A 20,689-nucleotide genomic window follows, 5' to 3' on the forward strand; every position below is an offset into this window, starting at 1 on the left:
TGGTCATTGTTTTTGAGGGGAAAAAATTGGCAGATCCCACGTAAAGTGGGAATCGATGATATGCGAAGCACTAATGAGGAAGATTGATATGTCACTCTAAAACCAGTACAATGTTACGAGGTGGAGGTAAATGATGCCGTACATGTCTTACGCGTCATGATTATCATGTTTGGATGCGTCGTTTACCTTCGTCATCAATTCAAGTCACGTGATACGAAATTTAGTATATGTGGAGCTAGCAAAACAGCCGCGAGCACGCTATGAGCGTGGTATGTTGTCATTTTCTTAAAGGGCCATTCACCAGGCCCCATACCAAATTTTAGTTAGACAGTGGAAGTTGTTGAGTGTCTGATGAGGAACATTCTGATAAAATTTTTTCGAATCGGTTCATCACGAGCGGAGAAAACGGGTTTTTTTGAAGCGGTGCGAAACGAGGATGAGAGGAGGCGAGCTCGAAACCATTGCCGCTCCTCCGCGTAGCCTTCGCAAGCCAAATCTCTTCCCCATCCTCTCAGGCATCCGACCAAGAGGTCACGTGCGCATGACGTGCCCAAACAAGTCCAACCCCCGAGCACGCGAGCGGCGTTGCTTTGTTGAGCAGCGTCATTTCGTGGTCTTCTGCCTGTTTCTGCGGCATGGTTTCGAAACGCTGGCTTAGACGCGGTAGAATAGATGAGCACATTGAGTGAGCGAACGCGTAGGAGCGTTCCACGGTGGTAGTCTATTCAATGCGCGGACCACGGGTACGAACGCATGCGCAACGCCGATACATTAGCACCGCATCTCGTTGCAATTCACGGGAGAAAAATGGGGAAAAAAGACGCTCACATTCCCTTATTGCGTCTCATTATTTATCTAGAGCATTATTATCCTCAAGCAACGAATTACATAAACTACGCATACCGTGTTAAATAATTGTCGCCATGTCAAGTGCCACTGTTTGCAACGTCAGGGCAGAGTCGTCGACGTAGAGGACCAACGCCACTGCATTGCCGGGCACGTAGGGCCATTCATACGCGCCCGTCATGCCCTCATTCTCTAGGCGCGTGCCGGCAGAAGGGAAGGGGAGCAGCGTTCACCTTGAAATTCGACCCATTTCCGCGGCACGTAGCGTTGCAAATTTTGGCAGACGTGATCATGAACGCCTCGTCTACGCATTCCGCTTGTCAGCTCAAAATTGTCAAAGCCGGTGAGTGGCCCTTTAAATGACACGCTTGTCAGCATTATCATGTTTTCACCAATCATATACTTTCGTCATCCATTGACGTCACGTAACACCCAATTTGGTATATGTGGAGTTAGCAAAACGGCCGCGAGCGCATTATGAGCGTGGCGTGTAGTGATGTTATTACATGACACGCGTGTCATGATTTTCATGTTAGAGTCGGTCGCTTGTGTTCGGCATGCAATCATGTCATACCATACCAGTTTTGCAACATGCCATGTGAACGAAACCACCGCAAGAGCTGCAGGACCATGAAATGTAAATCATGACATTCATGGCATACATATGATTTTCATGTTATGACTAGTCAAATTTGTTCTTCATACAGTCATGTTATGCCATACCAAGTTTGGTATCGATACCATTATCGAAACGGCCAGGAGAGCTAAAAGTCGTGGGCGGATAGATAGATAGATAGATAGATAGATAGATAGATAGATAGATAGATAGATAGATAGACAGACAGACAGACAGACAGACAGACAGACAGACAGACAGACAGACAGACAGACAGACAGACAGACAGACAGACAGATAGATAGATAGATAGATAGATAGATAGATAGATAGATAGATAGATAGATAGATAGATAGATAGATAGATAGATAGATAGATAGATAGATAGATAGATAGATAGATAGATAGATAGATACGCTCAAAGTCGCCGAAGTTCGCCAAGAAATGCTTCGTATTTAAAACAAACAAACAAGCCAAGTTCCACAGTTCCTTCAGGCTTCGCATCGGCCCCGAGTGCAATGGTGCCTTAATTTCTTAACAACCAGCCCACTTTCCTAAACCGTGCATACACCCCTTCCTAAAACAACCCGGCGCCTCGGTCCCTCTGCAGCCAGATGGGCCAATTTAACAGCAATTATACCCAATTTTATGTCACTCTTGCGCCATGCGTAGAATTCAAAGGTTTCATACCTTTCTTGGAGTAGTCGGTTAGTCCAGCACGGGAGCCAACTTCGAGACAAGGAGGGTTACCGGGCGGGTAAAGTTGTATCCAGGTCTTGAAGCGCGTTCGAAATGAGATCTGCGTGCACACGTGTGCTCACTAGCGCGCGCTATAGAAGAAAACGAAGATGAGCCGCAGCGCGTGGCACGAGAAGTGTTTGCTTGCTTGCATGATCCTTTCTTTTGTGGCTCTCACCCACTAAGGGGGATTGGCCAAGAAGCCGGTGGTTAATGCAAGTCAATATACCTTTAGGTTTTCTAGACTAGGGGAATAGGATTACTTTGTTCTGACTTCGAAATATCATTTGGCGCAATGTAAAAAAAAAAGGGGGGGGGGAGAGAAATAAAAGAATTTGTTGAATATCTGAGGTGTAATCGTTATATGAAATTCTTCTCAAGGTTAAAACATTGCAGTGTAACAGCTAAATAATAAATGGTAGATTTTTTTTCGCCGGTATACCGCCCGATGAATACAATTTGTCCCCCCTTCTTTTTTTCTATCTTTTATCTCCGGCTTTTCCGATCGTTTTGCCCTTTTCACTTTTTATATTTATATACGTTACGTCTCGTTCATCTCTTATTTCTCTCTCTCGTAACCCTTTGATGGATAATGGGACACATAGGTCCCACCTTTCGAGTTGTCCTTTTTTTTTTTTTGCTCTAAAACGCTTGCACATGAAATAATATTCGATCGATGGATGGATGTGGCTGTACCCTTTAGATCGGGCGGTGGCTAGCGCCACCAAGCCGTAATACTTAATGAACCAAAAACTAGATTTATTTTTTTTTTCTTTAAAAAGTGAGTTTGAGGATTCGTACTTTGCAGTGAAGAGTTTAATTTTCACTCGTGCCTTGACTTTAGCCACCAATCAGATAACCTCCTTTTAGTTAAGTCTACCCGCTTAAAGTCTATTTTGCCCTTCCTGTCCCTAAACCCCAGTGCTTTGAAAAACTCTGCGCCATCATCCTGAACTATAGGGTGAAGCCCTCTACAGAACATTATCAAGTGTTCGGCAGTTTCTTCTTCCTCTCCACACGCACTCCATACTGTGTCTGCCCCTTCGTATTTGGCCCGATATGTCTTGGTTCGCAATACTCCCGTCCTGGCCTCAAACAGTAGAGAACTACCCCGATTATTATCATAGATCCTTTCCTTGGCAATTTCCTGCTTAAAAGTTCGATAGATCTCTAGTGCGGACTTCTTAATCATGCTCATTCTCCACATGTCAGTCTCCGTTTCCTTCACTTTCTTCTTAACCGATAGTTCTTTTTGGTTTGGCCACCTGCTGTTTTCTAAGTATTTACGAGTCAATTTCCTGGTTTGCTTCCTCCATTTTGTATCGGCATTCTTCATGTACAAGTAGCTGAAAACCTTCCTAGCCCAACGCTCCTCCCCCATTTCTCTCAATCGCTTCTCAAATTTTATCTTGCTGCTAGCTTCCCTGCCCTCAAATGATGTCCATCCCATATCACCTTGTACTCCCTGATTTGGTGTATCCCTGTGAGCTCCTAAAGCAAGCCTACCTATTCCACGTTGCTTAATTTCTAATCTTGCTTGAACTTCTGGACTCATGCACAAGACCGCATTGCCCAACGTCAGCCCAGGAACCATGACACCTTTCCATATTCCTCTCACAACATCATGCATATTGTAATTCCACACTTCCCTATTTTTCATCACTGTTGCATTCCTCTTACCTTTCGCCGTCACGTATATTTCGTGTTCCCTTAGGTACTCGGTCCCATTGCTTATCCATACGCCCAGATATTTGTATTTATCTGTTATCTCTAGCGTGACCTCCTTCGAAGTTAGAGTGCCTCGATGCGCGCGCCCCCGCTTAGAGTGGTGTCAGCTTTTGCAAGGGCAGATGCCGCCGCTTCGGCTTCGGCGCCAGCGCGACCGCCATTTTGGCGCCTCCGGCCGGTAGTTCGTGCTTGGCGTGTGAGGTGTTGTTGGGCAGTGTTCATTCCCTTACAGTTTTATGCACCCATCTCCGCATCACCATGCCCGGCTGCTGCGTGCCGCAGTGCTCGAATCACTCGAGAAACGGATGGAAGTTGTACCGGTTTCCAAGAGACCCAAAAAGAAGGCTTCTTTGGACCGTTAAAATCAAACGAGAAAAGTGGCAACCGACTAATACGTCGCACGTATGCAGCGTAAGTAAACATTTTTTTTTAGTGCGTCGTATTCTGACTGGTCAGCATTATTTAGGGCGCCGTTGTTTTTTATTTAGGTGCGCAATGTAAACGCAGGACAGCCAAACGTCGTGCAGGGTACTGTGCGGCGTGCTCGTGTTAAAAGATCACGCTTTAAGAAAATGCGTCAAGTACGGGGGCTTCGGAAGCCCCCGTGTCGATAACATTTCATGCTGGTTCAAGGGCCTCGAGTGTGCTACTACATTCATAGGAATTGCGACTAGTTTCACTGCCCTTGCACGGGAAAGTGTTGCCTTGGCAGCAGCGTTGTGAAATCCTTCCCACCCCCTACCCGAGGCTGTTAATTTCGTGCACTGCGCTTCGCAGCTATTTTGCTCGCGAGACCGGCTGCCGCTGTCGTGACCGTCCGCCTCGCAGCCCGAAGACAGACTTCGTGAAATTGCCGTACTCGCTCGCCAACTCGCCCCGACAGCGTACGCGTCGACCGGGTGCTGGCGGAGTTGAGCTGAACGAAAAGTAGGCAAGAGATGGGGACGCAGGAGGTGTAGTTAAACAGATGAGAATTTAGAAAGTGGAGGAGGGAGAAAATTATATGCAAGGGCAGAAAACGGGGAGTGAGTTCAGGCCGCGTGCCGGCGAGCGAGTACGGAAATCTGACGGCGCCTGACTGCTGCCGAACTTCAAGAGTACGGCACGTAGAGTTCACGTAATTCACATAAGAGGAAATTGGACGTGAAATGCGCGCATATGGCCTCGCAGGGAATTAACATAGGCTCGGGTGCGTGGTAGGGGGATTTCACAACGCTTACGAGGCCTGCCCATGTTTATTCGTGCACGCGTTGGCACTGATCGGTCGAAATTTGAACGCCTCTTGTGAAATCAAGCCGTTTGAACATAAACATGCTGTTCCTGCGAAAAACTCGTAATATTACGAGGCCGGACTTCTGCCCGTCTTGTGTGTATCGTCGTATGTATACTTGGGAATCAGGAACACTTCAGTGACGAACAAAACAAGCGCTGTTACGGAGTGTTGTCATTTTTACCTGACAAATAAATTCGATTGCATTGGGAACTTGGAGGCTTGGGTACAAAGCTTTCGATAGAACGAAATCTGTAACGCTCGCTATAAAATCAGACCTGGTCCTTTGTCGGCACAATAGACTAATATTTTATTCACATGAATTCAGGAATCCTTACAGATTTTCAGTGCGAAAATTGAAAGGGTTATTATAACAGCAGGCTGGGTCTATGATCGCGCTCACTGAAGTGGCTTACGTGAAAGCGCGCGTGAGCTCAATTAGTTTCCTTCTTTTTGTGCTTCAAAGTTGCTGCTAGTTCCTGCTGCGAATCATACTGAATGCATACATGAAATCTTGTTTATTGACAGTGACAGACATTCGTTTTTCTTCTGCCAGTGTGTTAATTTCCAATTCTGGTTTTATTTGCAGGCTCACTTTGAAGAGAACAACTATGAGCAACATCGTGCGGATGGCTGGAAGAAGTTGAAACCAAATGCCGTCCCAACTTTGTTCACATTCAAACGTAAGATTGAACTTTTTTCTTGCATTACATAAAGCAGCACCAGTTGCAAGTACTCTATGTACCTGGGATTTCTACGAAGCTAACACCAAATAGGTCCTCATATGCTGCGTCCACATTAGTGCATAAATTCTGGAAATGCAGTCACGGACAAAGCTAGGAAATGCGAACACAAAAATGTGAACCAGACCACGCAAAATCGAAAAATACTGCTAATATTAGACGGTCAAATAATGGCACGCTATTAGTGCGTTTGGAAAGCTACATTTCCCAACTTTGTTTTTGTGATTACGTTGCATCACTTTGACTTGCATGTAAAAAAAAATTGCGATACTTGAGTGTTGTGGTTTATATTTCTTGTTTGCATTTTTTGGTCATGACTGTATATACTGACTGTACTTTTGGTCATGACTGTATATATTTTTTGGTCATGACTGTATATGCGCGGAGCACGAGGACAGTATATACCGACTGCTCACAGAGAGGTACGCAAGAATAAGGCTGCGCATTCACCTTCGGCAGGTTCCAGTCGGGAGTTGCAATGGACATGCAAGCAAAACATGTGCCGGCGTCAACCTCTCATGAGAAATGGACACGCCAAGATAAGCTGTATGCTTAAAAGGTTTCGGCTCACGTGGGCACGCTTTTGACTCTTGCATTTTTTATTTTTAAACATTTCATTTCGTACTGCATTTGGTTTGTCTTGTATCTGACTTTGATTTTCACTAGTGGGACAACGCAGCATTAAGGCGCACAAATAAATGGCCTGTTCACTGAAATCGTGGGTGTCGTTTCATAAAGGTACACTGGTAAAGCATGTTACTCTCGGGTATGCTGCCTGCACAGTGCATGAAATGGTGAGGCAGGGGAAGGTGGTACCGAATGTCAGATAATGTGTGTGTGTGTGTGTGTGTGTGTGTGTGTGTGTGCGTGGGCGTGTGTGTGTGTGTGTTATATATACACACACACGCAAGTATATAAAGTACAGCGATTCCTGCCTTTGCTATTCGGCTGATTCACAAAGACCCAAATATTGCATTCCTTTCAGCAAGCGTAGTAATAAAAGTTCATGCGCCCCTCCGTCTTAACGACGACAACGGTTTAACGCGAATCTTTCTGGTGAGGGAGTTCGTGGCTCATTTCATTCAGTCTATGTCAGCCCCTGGCGCATTGTACAAGCACAGGCCACCAGTTTGTATGACGTGCGTTGTTCCATTTAACAATTAGGCAACAACAGCACTAAGAGGTGTCCAAGTTGCACCAAAAAAAAAAGGTCGCCAACGAGTACTTCTTTCCTACCATACGCGAGCACCGCAAGCGGTAATGCGCTTCGCATGCTGCCCCACTACGGCAGGAGCCGTAATGGCGGCCGTCGTAGCAGACAACGCGGCTGTCCTCACCCTCAGCGGAGCGCGCGGGCATCAAGGCACCCTATTCGAAGTTTTTATACGGCGTCATCTATGGAGCGTTGTGCAAAACACTCTTTGCAGTTTTTTGTCCTTTCCCTGAGGTGGAGCTGGTGGCGCTCTTGTAACATTCTCTTGTGCTTCTGTGCTTCTGTCACTACCATTCTCCTGTCTCGTCAGTGTGCGCCTGTTTTTCAAGTTAATTCAACGGCATATACATTTCTGGTGAGTGAAATGCTTGCATCTTGCACTACAGTATCGCTTTGAGAAATGCGGTTGCCCGTAAAAGTTACCGTAAGATACGGAAAAAAATCTCGTGTAACACGTGCGTTTTCGCACCCGCAGGGCTACGTTTACTGAGTAGCGTGCGTGCACTGGCGTGTTACCGGTGTCTAATTGGCCGATTTACTTCTCCCACGCAGGAAAACAAAAACTCCTGAGCCCAGAGGAAGCTCTAGAACTGTTTTTCTGTTTACCGGACAATTGCAATGACAGTACAGGTGAGTACTGCGAAAGTTCCGAAGACGAAGAGTTTGTGCTTGCCCCTGATGAAAGCAGCGAGGAGGACGACGCTTGCCGCCGCAACCAGGGCCGAATACAAGCAGGCTCAAAGGAATCCGACGCAAACAATACGTTGGAAAAATAAAAAAAACGGAAAGAAATCGAAAAAGCCTTTTGAAGAGCTTGATGACGAGACCGTGGACAACAAGTGGGACTCATCCAAGTTTGTAGCCACAACTCCTACAAATTGCAGTGCACTTGGATCCCAGAAGTTCACGTGACATCGCGCGAAGACTTCACCGCGTCTCGCCTGTGTCCGCCTGTACTCGCTCTGTTCCTTCAGGCCTTTTCGAGTTCCTGATCCGGGGTGTGCGGCCAATGCGGGCGGTGCTGACTTGAGCTTAGCGGACTGATGTCTGTCGCGTCTCCCGGCCAGGCAAGCTCTGCCTGGTCGGCATCCCTCACTAATGATAATTTACCCATTGATCTTTTCTTTTCTTGCACAGCGGTCTCAGCAGCGTTCCGGTGGCTCTGGTCCCAACAAATGGGGCTTCTATTCGCATGAAAAACCCCAAAAACATCCAGGAGGAGTCACGGAAGGTGACCGAACACTTCCAACTCATCACCGAGGTGCGACAGTTTGGTCGTGAAGGCATTCTGTGCTGTTCCCCGGATCAGGCCTGCGTATCAGATCTGCTAAAATGCACATCGTTTGCCCCTCTCCCGGTGAGCCCTTTTGTTCCTCCTCACTTGGCCTGTGTGAAAGGTTTGGTTCGTGGGGTAGACTTGAGCCTGTCTCCGTACGAAATTCTAGAGATGTTTTCTGCTGCAGGCGCGGTGGCAGTTTTTCGCTGTTCACGTAGCGCTGACAAAAATAAGATCCTGACAGAGTCGGTGATAGTTACCTTTGCTGGAACTACTAGACCAATAGAGATCAAAGCGTGGCCACTGATATATAGGGTCGAAGTGCTAACTCCTCATCCACTGCAGTGCCATAGATGCTGGCGTTTCGGGCATAGCATAAAGGGTTGCCGATCAATAGAGCGGTGTCAAATGTGTGCAGGACAACACAACTCTAAAGAATGCACAACTCGGGAAATGTCTTGCTGTCTCTGCGGTGGCCCTCACCCATCTGATGATGGCACATGCCCTGCGAGAGCTCAGGAGATTCAAATTATGGAAATAATTGAGCAAAAACGTTGTTCAAGACGCGAAGCTCGAATCGCCATCGCAGAGCGCTCTTGTGGGTACGCAGTAGCTGCGATCCGTAATAACCATGTCATGGACTCTTCACTCTCAGACGTGATAGCCTCGACCGTTGAGAAAACAGTGACGAAGCTATTGGATAACCTTTTTGTGACGCTGACGGAGTCATTTGCTCAAATAGTAAATGCACAAATCGCTCAAGTCCTCATGAATGTTAATCATCCACATGCAGCCTCTATGCTTTCTTCAGCTAGAGGTGAATGCAGTATCTGTAGAAACAGGGCCTTCTAAACCCAGCCAACCGATAACAACACCCATTGAAGAGTTATATTCATCAAGAGCTGGTCCGTCGAACTGCGGCCGTAAAACAATTCCCATTGAACATCTGGATTGGAGCTCTGATTCAAGTTCGCAGGTCTCACAAATGGAATTCGGCACAAAGAAAATGAAACGGCGGTCGTCGCCACGAAAAAATGGATCTTTAGTGAGTCCTAAAGGGAAAAGTAAAAAAATATCAGAAAGAAATAGCATCAAAAGAGGATTTTTTTAAAGATAATTATTGCAGAAGGCAGTGAATGCGGCCGGCATATCCTCAAAATAGGTGGATTAAGAATCTTGCAGTGGAATTGCCGGTAAATTTTTTCTGCAACTACTGATTTATTTTGCCTTTGTAATCAGCATTCCCCAGATGTTATAGTGTTGCAAGAAACTTGGCTTTCTAAAAGCCTTTCATCTTAAAAACTATCGAACATTTCGCTTAGACCGCCCCTCTCGAGGAGGTGGTTTAGCAGTGTTTATCTCTTCAAAAATTGCACATTTGGGCAAAAGTTACAAATCAGATAATGAATTTAGAAAGTGAAAGTTTAACATTAGATATCGCTCTTCCAGGACACATTCCCTTTTCCTTAGTAAACGCTTATTTTCCGTCAGGTGTTCAAAATTCTAGTGTTTTAGATACCGTAATTTCATCTTGCAGAAAAGACATAATAATGGTAGGAGACTTCAATTCTCATCACACTTCGTGGGGATTCAGAACAGATGTAAGTGGAAAGTACTTGTGGGATATTGTTGCTAAAAATAATTTAACATGCATTAACCAGCGAACCCCCACGTTTGTATGCAATCAGTCTCATTCTGCGATTGATCTGACTTTCTGTAGTCCTAGCCTCTGTATTTCTACTTGGTCTAGTTTAAACTTGGGTACAAATAGCGATCATTTTCCTATATTGTTTGAACTTGTATGTCCCGTGACTTCAATCATCAGGCAGCCCACTTCTCACATCAATTTTAAAACATTTGAAGAGGCACTACGAGTGGCTTTGTCAAAACAAACCGAGGTAAATAAAGAGCGAAATGTTATCAACTTCAAGGATGTTATAAAACAATCTTTAAATAAAGCTATATTCACAGTTCAGGTCTCCAAACAACGCCCTTTGAATCAATGGTGGAACTCTAATTGTTCACGTCATTACAGGCTAAGAAAAGCAGCGTGGCGAAAACTGCTCTATAATCAATGCCATAGAAACTGGAGCGATTACAAATACGCGGCTGCAATTTTTAAGCGAACAGTTGCCGCTGCGAAGAATAACTATGATAGCCAACGTTCCGAGTTCCTTGCCACAGGAAATCACTTTTCAACTTCCTTAAAGCTAAAAAAGTAATCCCACCATCAACAAACCTCGAATCGATAGTTTCAACGCCACGTGAATTGCCTACTTTTCTGGAAAATATTGCTGAAGGGTTGGAAAGCCGCTTCAGGACTGCTAACTTTTACCACTCGCCGTGCCCTGTTAACAGCGATGACTTTGAAGGGGTTACAGCGTCAGAAATAGCACAAGTAGTGAAAATATTGCCCAATTCTGCTCCAGGTCCCGAGTAACTGCATCTGTAATAAAAATAATCCATAAAGTATTACCTCAAGATTTGCTTGCAATAGTTAACCACTCCATTAGACATTCGTGGATTCCGCCTGAGTGGAGAATCGCGAAAATAATTTCTTTATTAAAGAAACATGGAGCTGGGTTTACTTTGAATAACATTAGGCCTATTTCACTCACATCTAATCTGGTAAAGCTAATAGAAAGACTTCTACACAATAGAATAGACAACTGGTTGGACGAAAATGCAATTTTAAGCCCATGCCAAATTGGATTCAGGCATGGCTGCTCCATTTGGTGTGCCCATGTTGATCTGGAAAGCAGGATACAGCTAGCTCGTTCTAAGAAACAGCTTTCCGCCTTAGTAACTTTAGATATTGCAAAAGCTTATGACAGTGTGGAACACAATAAACTAATAAATTTGCTAACGCACATCGGTTACCAACTTACTTCGTGGCATGGGTTTACTCCTTTCTAAAAGATAGAGAATTCTATTGCTCTCAATCTGGCATGTCGTCTTCAAATTATAAACAAACTAGAGGTCTCCCCCAAGGATCGGTTCTTTCACCATTATTATTTAATATTTTATTGCGCACAATTCCACTACAACAGGATGTACTGGTGTATGTATGCGCTGATGACATAGCATTTTTTGCCACAGGTACAGATATACATCCATTATGTCAGATGCTACAGTTTTATATGAACGCTCTGGACACATGGTTAGACGACACTAATCTATCATTAAACATCAGGAAAAGTGCAGTCGTAGTTTTTCCTATAAGTGTTACAGTGCGGATTTCCGTACTTTACAGACAGGACTTTATCCCGCAGATGAGATCAATTAAATACTTAGGAGTGACTTATACTGAAAACCTAAATTGGAGTTTACACTTAGATATTATGGCAGCTAAAGGAGCACAGGCGCTTGGAATGCTTCGTAGACTCGGCAATAAACGTTGTGGTTTACGTCGTGATGTGCTAGTAACGATATATTGTATATATATTCGCCCAATATTGGAGTTTGGCTGTGTCTTGTTTTCTCGAGCACCCGCCTACAAAATTAGACCACTGGTACTACTAGAACGCGAAGCACTACGTTTATGTTTTGGGCTCTCAAAATTTGTCGCAATTAATATTTTATATAAGGAAGCGCGCCTGCCTTCTCTTCGTGCTAGGTTCCAAATACTAGCAGTCCGTACCTTCCTAAAAATATACGCATCCCCACATAGGAGGTCACAATATGTTTTCATTAATGAGCCGACGTCCTTTTTTAACCAACAGTGGTCTAGATTAAAATGTCCACAAGTCATTGTCGTACAGAAGCTCTTGGAAACATTACAAGTTAACCTTTGTGAAGTACGGGTACTAAGAACACCTATTCAAACAATGAAAATAGAATTTGACAATATTTTTCCTAGTAATTGCAAAACTCTTCCCATTAAATATCTAGATGCCATTTTGAAAGACCACCTGGCAAGATTAGACACAAAGAATGTAATAGCAACTGATGCTTCAGTTCGCGAAGAGAAGGCAGGAGTCGGAATTGCATCTTCAGTGTTGGATTGGTCTTTTTCGATTCGTTTACCCAATTTTACACCTATTTATCAAGCCGAATTTCTGGCAATTCTCTTAGCGTTACGAAAATTACCTCAAGCAATAACAGATGCTATTATTCTTTCAGACTGCTTGTCTGTGTGTAGTTCATTAACTGCGCCTAATATGTCCAATGCTTTAAAAGTATTTTACGACCTTGCCCCAAGACATTTACGACTCATTCGCTTAGTGTGGATGCCAAGGTATAAAAATTTAACCCTCAATGAATATGCAGATGCACTCGCAGTGGCCTCACATAATTATCCCATAATTTCAAAATTACCGACGCTAGCATTTATCGCCGTGGCACGCTTTGAAAAATTTGTCATGTCAGATCAGTTTGAAAATTCTAGCTTGGCAACATCGGATTTTTCCCATCTTAAGTACCTTTAGAAAAATCGATGGTGCTCCTCTGGAACGGCGGAAATATCAATTACGAGACTAAAATGCCGAGTCCCCCCCCCCCCCCCCCTGAACTTTTATCCACACAGGTCTGGTCTGGCACAGTCTCCCCTATGCCTCCACTGACACGAGAGTGAATCCCTTCACCATTTCCTCTTAACATGCAGGTTATACACAAACCAATGGAGGAGACTGTTAGAAGAACCTCTCCGTAGGTTGGCTCTAAATTTATCCCTTCCGGTGGTCCTCTCCTTTGGAGCAATTTAAAAGGGATTTAGCCACAGGAATGTTTGCAAGGCTGTATGCGATTTTCTAAAGGCAACAAAACGATTATAATGTTAAGCTGAGGCATAAATTCACTTTATTTCAAATCATATTAGCCTGTTCATTTTTTTATTACCTCTATTTTATTTCTAATCTATCGTTTTCCAATTGGTTCTTTGTTTAAACATTGTTATTTAAATAATCAGGGTGGTAAAACAACTCCACCTCACAAATGAGGCACCGTCCGTTTCATGGCCGATCCCCCGTGGTGGGTTGCGCCAGGACTCTGGGGAACAACCAACCAACCAACCAACCCAGAAGCTTTTACAGAGAAGCACTGTACTTGAAACATTCTTTCTGTATTTTGATGACGATGTCATGAAGCATATCGTCGGTTAAACGAAGTTCTACGCAGCACAAACAAACCCCGCAGGATGGATGGCACTGACATGCTTGAAACTTTGTGCTTACATAGGACTCCCGATTCTGATGAGCGTCAATCGCATGCACCACTTGGAAATGTATTGGTGTTCGGACAGCTTTTTTTCATGTAAAAGAAATCGCGCAGGTGATGACTTACAAATGCTTTTAGCTCGTATTCAAACTGCCTTCACCTGAACAATAACGACCTCATGCCACATTACGGCACGAAGGACTACGATCGGACCTACAAAGTTCGACCTTTGATGGACATGACCGACGAGAGGTTTGTGGCTAACTACACGCCATCGAGTCATCTCGCCGTCGACGAGAGTATGATACTGTTCAAAGGGTGTTTGAGCATGAAACAGTTCATGCCCATGAAACCTAAAATCAAGAGGGGCTACAAAAGTTTGGTCTGTCGTGTACTCCGAGACTGGCATCTCATGAAGTTCCAGCTCTACGAAGGAAAAAGCGCACTCAAGCTAGATGACACAACCTTGGGTGACACAACCGTACCTGCTGGCTCACAGGTATTTTTCGATAATGTTTTTAGCTCAACAAAATTACTTCAAGTGCTTCGGGGAAAAAGACATTCTTGCTTGTGGTACATTTCGCATCAACAAGAAGGATCTCCCACAAGTAGTCAAAGAAAATAGCAAGCTCGAGAGAGGGTCCTACGTTTGGAGGAGAGAAGCAGAAATGGTCGCCCATCAATAGAGAGACTCAAAAAATGTACACCTTATGTCGGACTACCATGACCCAGAAGACCGTGTGCTGGTGCAATGAACACTCCAAAATGGCAAGAAATTGGCTGTTCCGAGCCCCTGTGTTGTGAAAGACTAAAACACGTGGATTGGAGGTGTCGATAAATTCGACCGAAAGAGAAACGCCTACCACGCAGACCGCCGATCAAAGCGCTGGTGGAGCCGCATATTTTACTTCATGTTGGATGCAGCCATAGTGAATGCTTTTATTCAAATAAGTTTTATAGAGCCTGTTGTATATCTGCAGTTCCGCTTGATACTTGGTCGCCAACTGGTTGCGCAAAACAGCTTTAGAAGATCGAGCATTACACTGAAAGCTCACCACAACACAAAAGGAAAAATAACGAATGTGAGTGAAGTGCCCTTGAGCTCCAGTTCGTCAGAAATGGCCACCATCCGAAGTTCACCGGTAAACGTCTGCAGTGCTGGTTATGCTCCACACAGATGAACGCAGACAGCAAGATCAGATTTGGTGTATCATTGTCACAGGTGTTGTTGTGCTCCAGAATTCACCACTAGGCTTGTGTGCTTAGAAATTGCAAAGATCAGGCAGTGCGAGAAACTACAGTAGCGTTTGCTATCAGCGAGAATGAAAGAAAATGTTTCGATGTTGTGTCTGTTGCCTTGTCCCGCAAAAAGCTTGATTATCTGAAAGCAAATAACGCGCATGTAGGGGGTATTACGTGAAGCTGCTTATATAAGGACGCACCTCGAAGTGCGTTAGCGACGAGGGGTCGGGCCTTAAGGCCTGACCACACGCAACCGTCGCAGTGCGTCAGTACTTTCTTGACGTGGTGGAATGCCCTCTCCCAAAGAAGAGAGAGGGGGCGTGGCTACACGATGTTGCGCGCCCTCTCTTTTCATAGGAAAAGGGCGCGGCGCTGCATCAGGAAAGCCATGCAGTGCACGTACTGATGCGCTGCGACAGGTACGTGTACTGTGGTCAGGCCTTTATGCTACAAGCTGTTATATTTCAATGCACAATAACCAGTCAAACACATCTGTGAGGATGCTTTTCAATTTAGTGTTATGCCGACTATTATGACAAAAGGACCAACCATGCTTTTTCAGCACGAGCTCCAGCGGCGTACATCATTCGGGCATCCGGCATCATCACATGCACGTGGCATTTTGTCAATCTTTCTGTCACAGTGACTTGCGTTAGCGCACAAAGAACACGCAGCCGTAAGCGATATCGAAACTACCACAGAGTCTGAGAGGCGACCCCTTGAGCGAAGTGCAGTTTGCCAAAAACGATACTGTTGAACCACTCGCGCGACTCCTCGTGGTAACGCAGCGGTTCTTTTTCTATTAACCAAACGTTAACACACAAGCAGCATTTTCTTGCGTGTTGTAATGCACAGAGGGTTCTTTTACTATTATTGTAACTGGTTTGATTACTAGTTAATATTCGCACTCGGGACTTTAGACGTCATCAGGATCGTTGCAAAATATCCCACTCATGGCGCAGATGGTGTCGTACATTTATCTTAATTACTCGATTAGTAGAGCACTGCTGTTGATAATATTAGCGTCTTAGATGTTCATATTTGACCACATTGAATACCTCTCTACAGGCTGCTTTGCCGCAGCAGGTGCTATGTCATGAAATTGCCCATCCTGGAGAATTTCGCATTGCCACGAAGCCACGCTTAAAGGTTAAATTTAAGAATTACCTCTACTTCTAGCGTTGATTTTTTTTTTAAGGTTTAAAAGCGTGTCATACAGACTTATGTGTGCTAACCATATTATTAGGGTGCTTTCGAATAGCAATCGCAAAGTATTGCATTAGCGTTTTGCGCCACTACGCATGCGTCGTGCACTAACCACTTGCGGGCTCCCGTTGAGTGACTGAAATTAGCGGGTGACCGCAATGCCGCTAACTTAGCGTACGCTATTCGAAAACTCCCTATTAAAATTTAACATAGTGTACCAGTTATAACTAGCACCCTCTTGCTATATAGATCTTGCTGCTACTCAATGTTGCTACGTTATCACATTGAACCAAAGAAGAGACATCCACACTTGTTTCATTCCATTTTTTAAAAATATTGTGCAAGCTAGTGGGAACAAGGCAAAAACGCTAACTTTTATTACCAATGTGTCATCTATGCTAATCAGATTATTCTATTCGAAATCAGTCGACCAAGTTGCTATTCGCTTTGAACCTCAAACTTACTATTTGCCCAACCCTATATTCTCGTGGTTGCTCCACATAATTTTGCAGCTAGCCATGAATTATTACATTTCTTCCTTTTAATCTTCTCGATCTGGTGCTTAAAATTGAATTGGTATGCAGTTTATTGGGCAACTTTTCATGTTGAATGAAATGATGAGTTTGACTTTAATCGTATTCATTACTGCGCTACTTACTATAAATTCCATTCTTTTACTTTTCGTTGTTGCACTGCCAGAGTAAAAATGTACAAGGTCGTAAGAATTTATATTGTCACCGTGTATTTTTCAGTTCTGCAGTTCCTAGAATAAAAGCATTCATTGTTATTATTTTTACATCATTATTTATGACTTTCCTTGCCACAAACTTTTAATTTTTCAGGCATCTAACCTAAAATTGTCCGATCGGTTAACATTTTTTTTTAAAGTACAGCACGTCATTTCCTTCATTCTCATAATGCTGGCAGCTACAGTTGACAAGACTGCACTTGAAAAATCTGCTGCTACGTTCAAACCTCGATATAATGAATTTGGGTATAACAAATTATTGGTCATAATGAAACAAACTACCAATAGCTCTGACATTGTGTTACAAATAATCATTTATAACAAATTTCTGCATATAACGAACTATTTTCATGGCAGATGCGAGTTTGTCATAACGAGGTTTGAGTGTGCTTCACTAGCTCAAACTCCACATAATTTAAATAGTTGGGCATTACGACGTATCCTACAGTTTGTGGAGTTTAGAATAAAACACACCACTGCTTCATTGTCAACCAATGTTTATTGATCGTTGTAAAAAAAGTTTTAAAAATGAATTTGCATCCATAACATGACTAGACATACTTTTTTTCCAGCTGAGCCACAGCAGCCGTAAAAGGATTGTTCACGTCACAAAAACTAAAGTGGAACGGTTGGCAGCCCACCAACATTGCACAACTGATCACACACACACGTACACTGTATGAATGTTCAGGCTCCGAAACAAACAAAAATGCATTGCTCAGGGTTGTTGTGGTCCGGCACATAAACACGCCCGCTAAAACATGGCAAAAGTGACAGCTAAAATCATCAAAGAAATGCTCTACCTAAAAACACACCCTTGAACTCAACTTATCCCTTTTGCATACTCTACCAGGGAAAACAACAACACGTTAAAACAGTCACGTTTTTAAAATAATGGTCGCACAACACGCACAATACATGTGCTTCCAGCTTTTGGAAGACAAACACACAGTTACTCTAATGAGTAAAGCAGTGTCCTAATACAATATGAAACAGTCTTAATAGACACACTCATTTAATAATAAAATCAACAATAAATGGAACAAGTCCATTTTAGCTTAAGGAAAAATTGATGGGTCATATTAGCAAAACAGGCATTACACCTCCATTCTAGTATAATCTCTATTCTGCATAGCTACATATGCAGTCAAATTATTTTCACATTTTTCATATAATTCAAACAAATTAAGCTGTGTTTATGTGAAATCCACATATACTCCATAAAAATTATATGGAAAGCATGGGAGAACATCGTACAATGTTACCAGTGTTCATACGCAACTTTTTTTGTAGCGAGGCAATGGCATTTAAAGGAGTGTTCCTTGTATGAGTGGGCCATACAGGATAGCGAGTTGCAACCAATGCGTTCCCTGAGCCGAGAAAAATTTAAATTTCGAAACAGTTCATTGCACAGCATAGCACAGAACACAACAGGTAGGTCCTCTAAAAAACATTCAAAGCCAATGTTACGTCCATTGGCAGCAAGGACAAGCTTGAAGCGTAAATAAAAACGCTTGAAGCCTCTTTGAAAACTCGCATACCGCACAGCAAGTGGCAACATGTTGGATGTCGTCGTGGATTTTTTTTTTTTTCAAAGCATCACAGTACACGTTAAAAATTGGCGAGAACAATGTGAATACAATGGGCATCTGTGGTTTGCAGATGTCTTAAATAAATAACGCGGTAGCATAATAATAAATACAACGAAGCTAACTTGCACTGTGACGAGACAGGCCCACTTGGGGGACTAAGGAGACATAAAATTGCTTCCAGTCAAAGCGGTTGTCGAGTTGCTGGGGGCTACTTTCGGGTATTGAAAAATGACTCCTCACAGCTTCTTATACATAGTAATCTGAGACGTCCGCTTTCAACTATCACATTTCTTCAAGAAGCACCATGGAAAACATGGCCAACAATCTGCAAGGCCAACAACCACGCTTCTCAAAACAGCATCAGTGCCAGAGCAGAAAAGTGTGTCAAAGTGAAATGAATTGAAACCAACGGTTTCTCGAGATGTGAACAAATGAAAACGTGTTTCAAACCACGCAGCAGTCAATGACAAGCGCTTTGACTGAAGGATTGCTTATGTTGGTGCATGGCACTCGTGAAGCCTTACAAAGTGACAAGATGTGACAACTTGTGACAAGTTGTGCCAAAAAGGTGATGAGCAACGTGGAGATGTTTCCGGTGCCTACCGGCAACTTGTGAATTGAATGCACACGACTGTCAGTGAACAACAGTCACTACAGACAATACAAGTAAAGGTGGTGGAAAACTTCGACGGTGATTTACGTAAAGCATGCGCAAGTGTGAGCACAAAAGTGGTGGCCCCGCAGTGGCAAGTTGTGTTGCGTACGACAACGCAGCCGCCTTATATTTTTACACAAGCCATGACTGTGGTAGTTGGGATTAAGTTGAGCGTTACCTAAATTTACGTTTTTTTTTCCCTTCATGAATGAGGAGTTATCAGATGAGACAGAATTCCGGAAGGAACACTGACACAGTCACCTACTCTGCTGGCCAAACTGACAACTGCATTAGGTGGCCGAACGATGAAGACTAGTGGTTGTCAATAGTGTATTGTCAACGCGCATAATGACCACTAATTGCTAATAAAATCAGATGAATCATGAACTGTGCGGCAATGGAAAAGGTTAAGTCCACTTTAAAATGAAATTTTGCATTTTGTGCGCTAGGTGCTCACCCTTAATGATAAAATTAAGCCTTGAATCGGTTTCAGTTCTGTGAGAGGTGTGTAAACATAGTAAAAACTTGGCCTAAATTAGTGAAATTGTGGAAACACTTGAGAAGTTTAAAAATGTGCATCACTTAAAAATATCAACAAGAATTTGCAGATCTGACCTGTGATCTTAAGTAAGCTTTCAAGTGAAAGAAATGGTTTTCAAAAAAAAAAAAATAAGAGGCCTGCTCTTGGCATAAATGTACATATAAAACCTGGAACGAAGACATGAAGATAAAAACAGTTACTAAAAACTCTATCTTACAAGTAAATCAAAAGTACCTGTTTTTAAGGCAGTGCACCACTACAGCACGCTTAAAGATATCCGGAGACGTCTTTCTGCAATGTGCAACTGTGTCGGTGTTCTGCCCATGCTCTAAACGCTCTTTAACATTTTGAGGTGTATCCTAACCTCCCCCATTCACCTTCCTTGCAAAGCATCGCGTGACGGCCCCTGTCCTCTAAGTCACACTCGCACATGCACGCAACATTGCTGACACTAAAGCAACCAAGGCTGCTTAACATTGATATTCTCAATCAATGGCAATTATTGTCACAGCCTAAACAAACAAAGGAAACACCCCAAAAATGTAAATATAGTCGGGGCACTGACGAGCGAAAATGGGGAGCTCCACGCACTGCTCTAAAAGACGCAGCAAATGCATAATGCGGCAGTCGACAAAGACTGCAGTGTTATTGGTGAATGGTGTGAGCAAATGGACCTTCTGGTGTAATGCTTTACGATGATGGAGTGATCAAAGAAAGTGGCTTATTTGTGGGAAGGACACTCCTGTGCACTGAGTGTTCCTTCTTTCCTTCTTTTGTTCCTTTGTTCGATGGCCGCGGTGACGGCTGGCACAGACACACACACACACGCACGCTTGGCGGACGGCAAATCAGACAGCGGTGACCGTGAAGGAAGGGTCGGACTGCTGCTGAGATGATTCCTCGTCCTCGTTCTTGGCCTCGAAGATCTGAGAGAGACGAGAAAGGGGGTGGGAATGGTCAAAATGTTACACCGGGCTGATTTGGTTGCTTTAACATCTGCACCATCGTAGAACGCATTAGAATATGCCCTGGCCAACCTGGCTGCAATGATGGAGAGCGTGGAAAATGTGTTGTGCGTTTATCCCAAAGAAGGGCTAAAGACTGGTTGCCCAAGCGCACA

The 20,689-nt window shown here is 43.7% G+C and overlaps 2 protein-coding genes across 6 annotated transcripts in view; one reads left to right on the forward strand and one right to left on the reverse strand.

Annotated features, from left to right (window-relative positions):
- The first annotated feature begins 4,028 nt into the window (after window positions 1-4,028).
- Window positions 4,029-20,689, forward strand: part of LOC142771564 (uncharacterized) — a 65,038-nt gene continuing 48,377 nt past the window's right edge. For both annotated transcript variants that reach the window (XM_075873226.1, XM_075873227.1), the window contains exons 1-3: window positions 4,029-7,510; window positions 7,708-7,785; window positions 8,293-8,512. In XM_075873226.1, the coding sequence (XP_075729341.1) occupies window positions 8,348-8,512 (165 nt within the window). In that variant the 5' untranslated portion in view covers window positions 4,029-7,510; window positions 7,708-7,785; window positions 8,293-8,347. The remainder of the gene's footprint in view (window positions 7,511-7,707; window positions 7,786-8,292; window positions 8,513-20,689) is intronic.
- The window catches only part of LOC119164898 (uncharacterized), a 57,079-nt gene continuing 53,651 nt past the window's right edge, over window positions 17,262-20,689 (reverse strand). For all 4 annotated transcript variants that reach the window (XM_075873223.1, XM_075873220.1, XM_075873219.1 and 1 more), the window contains one exon: window positions 17,262-20,495. In XM_075873223.1, coding sequence (XP_075729338.1) covers window positions 20,418-20,495 — 78 coding nt within the window. In that variant the 3' untranslated portion in view covers window positions 17,262-20,417. The remainder of the gene's footprint in view (window positions 20,496-20,689) is intronic.

The sequence above is a fragment of the Rhipicephalus microplus genome, chromosome 9 (assembly GCF_043290135.1).
Source record: "Rhipicephalus microplus isolate Deutch F79 chromosome 9, USDA_Rmic, whole genome shotgun sequence".
In the NCBI taxonomy this organism is placed as follows: domain Eukaryota; kingdom Metazoa; phylum Arthropoda; class Arachnida; order Ixodida; family Ixodidae; genus Rhipicephalus; species Rhipicephalus microplus.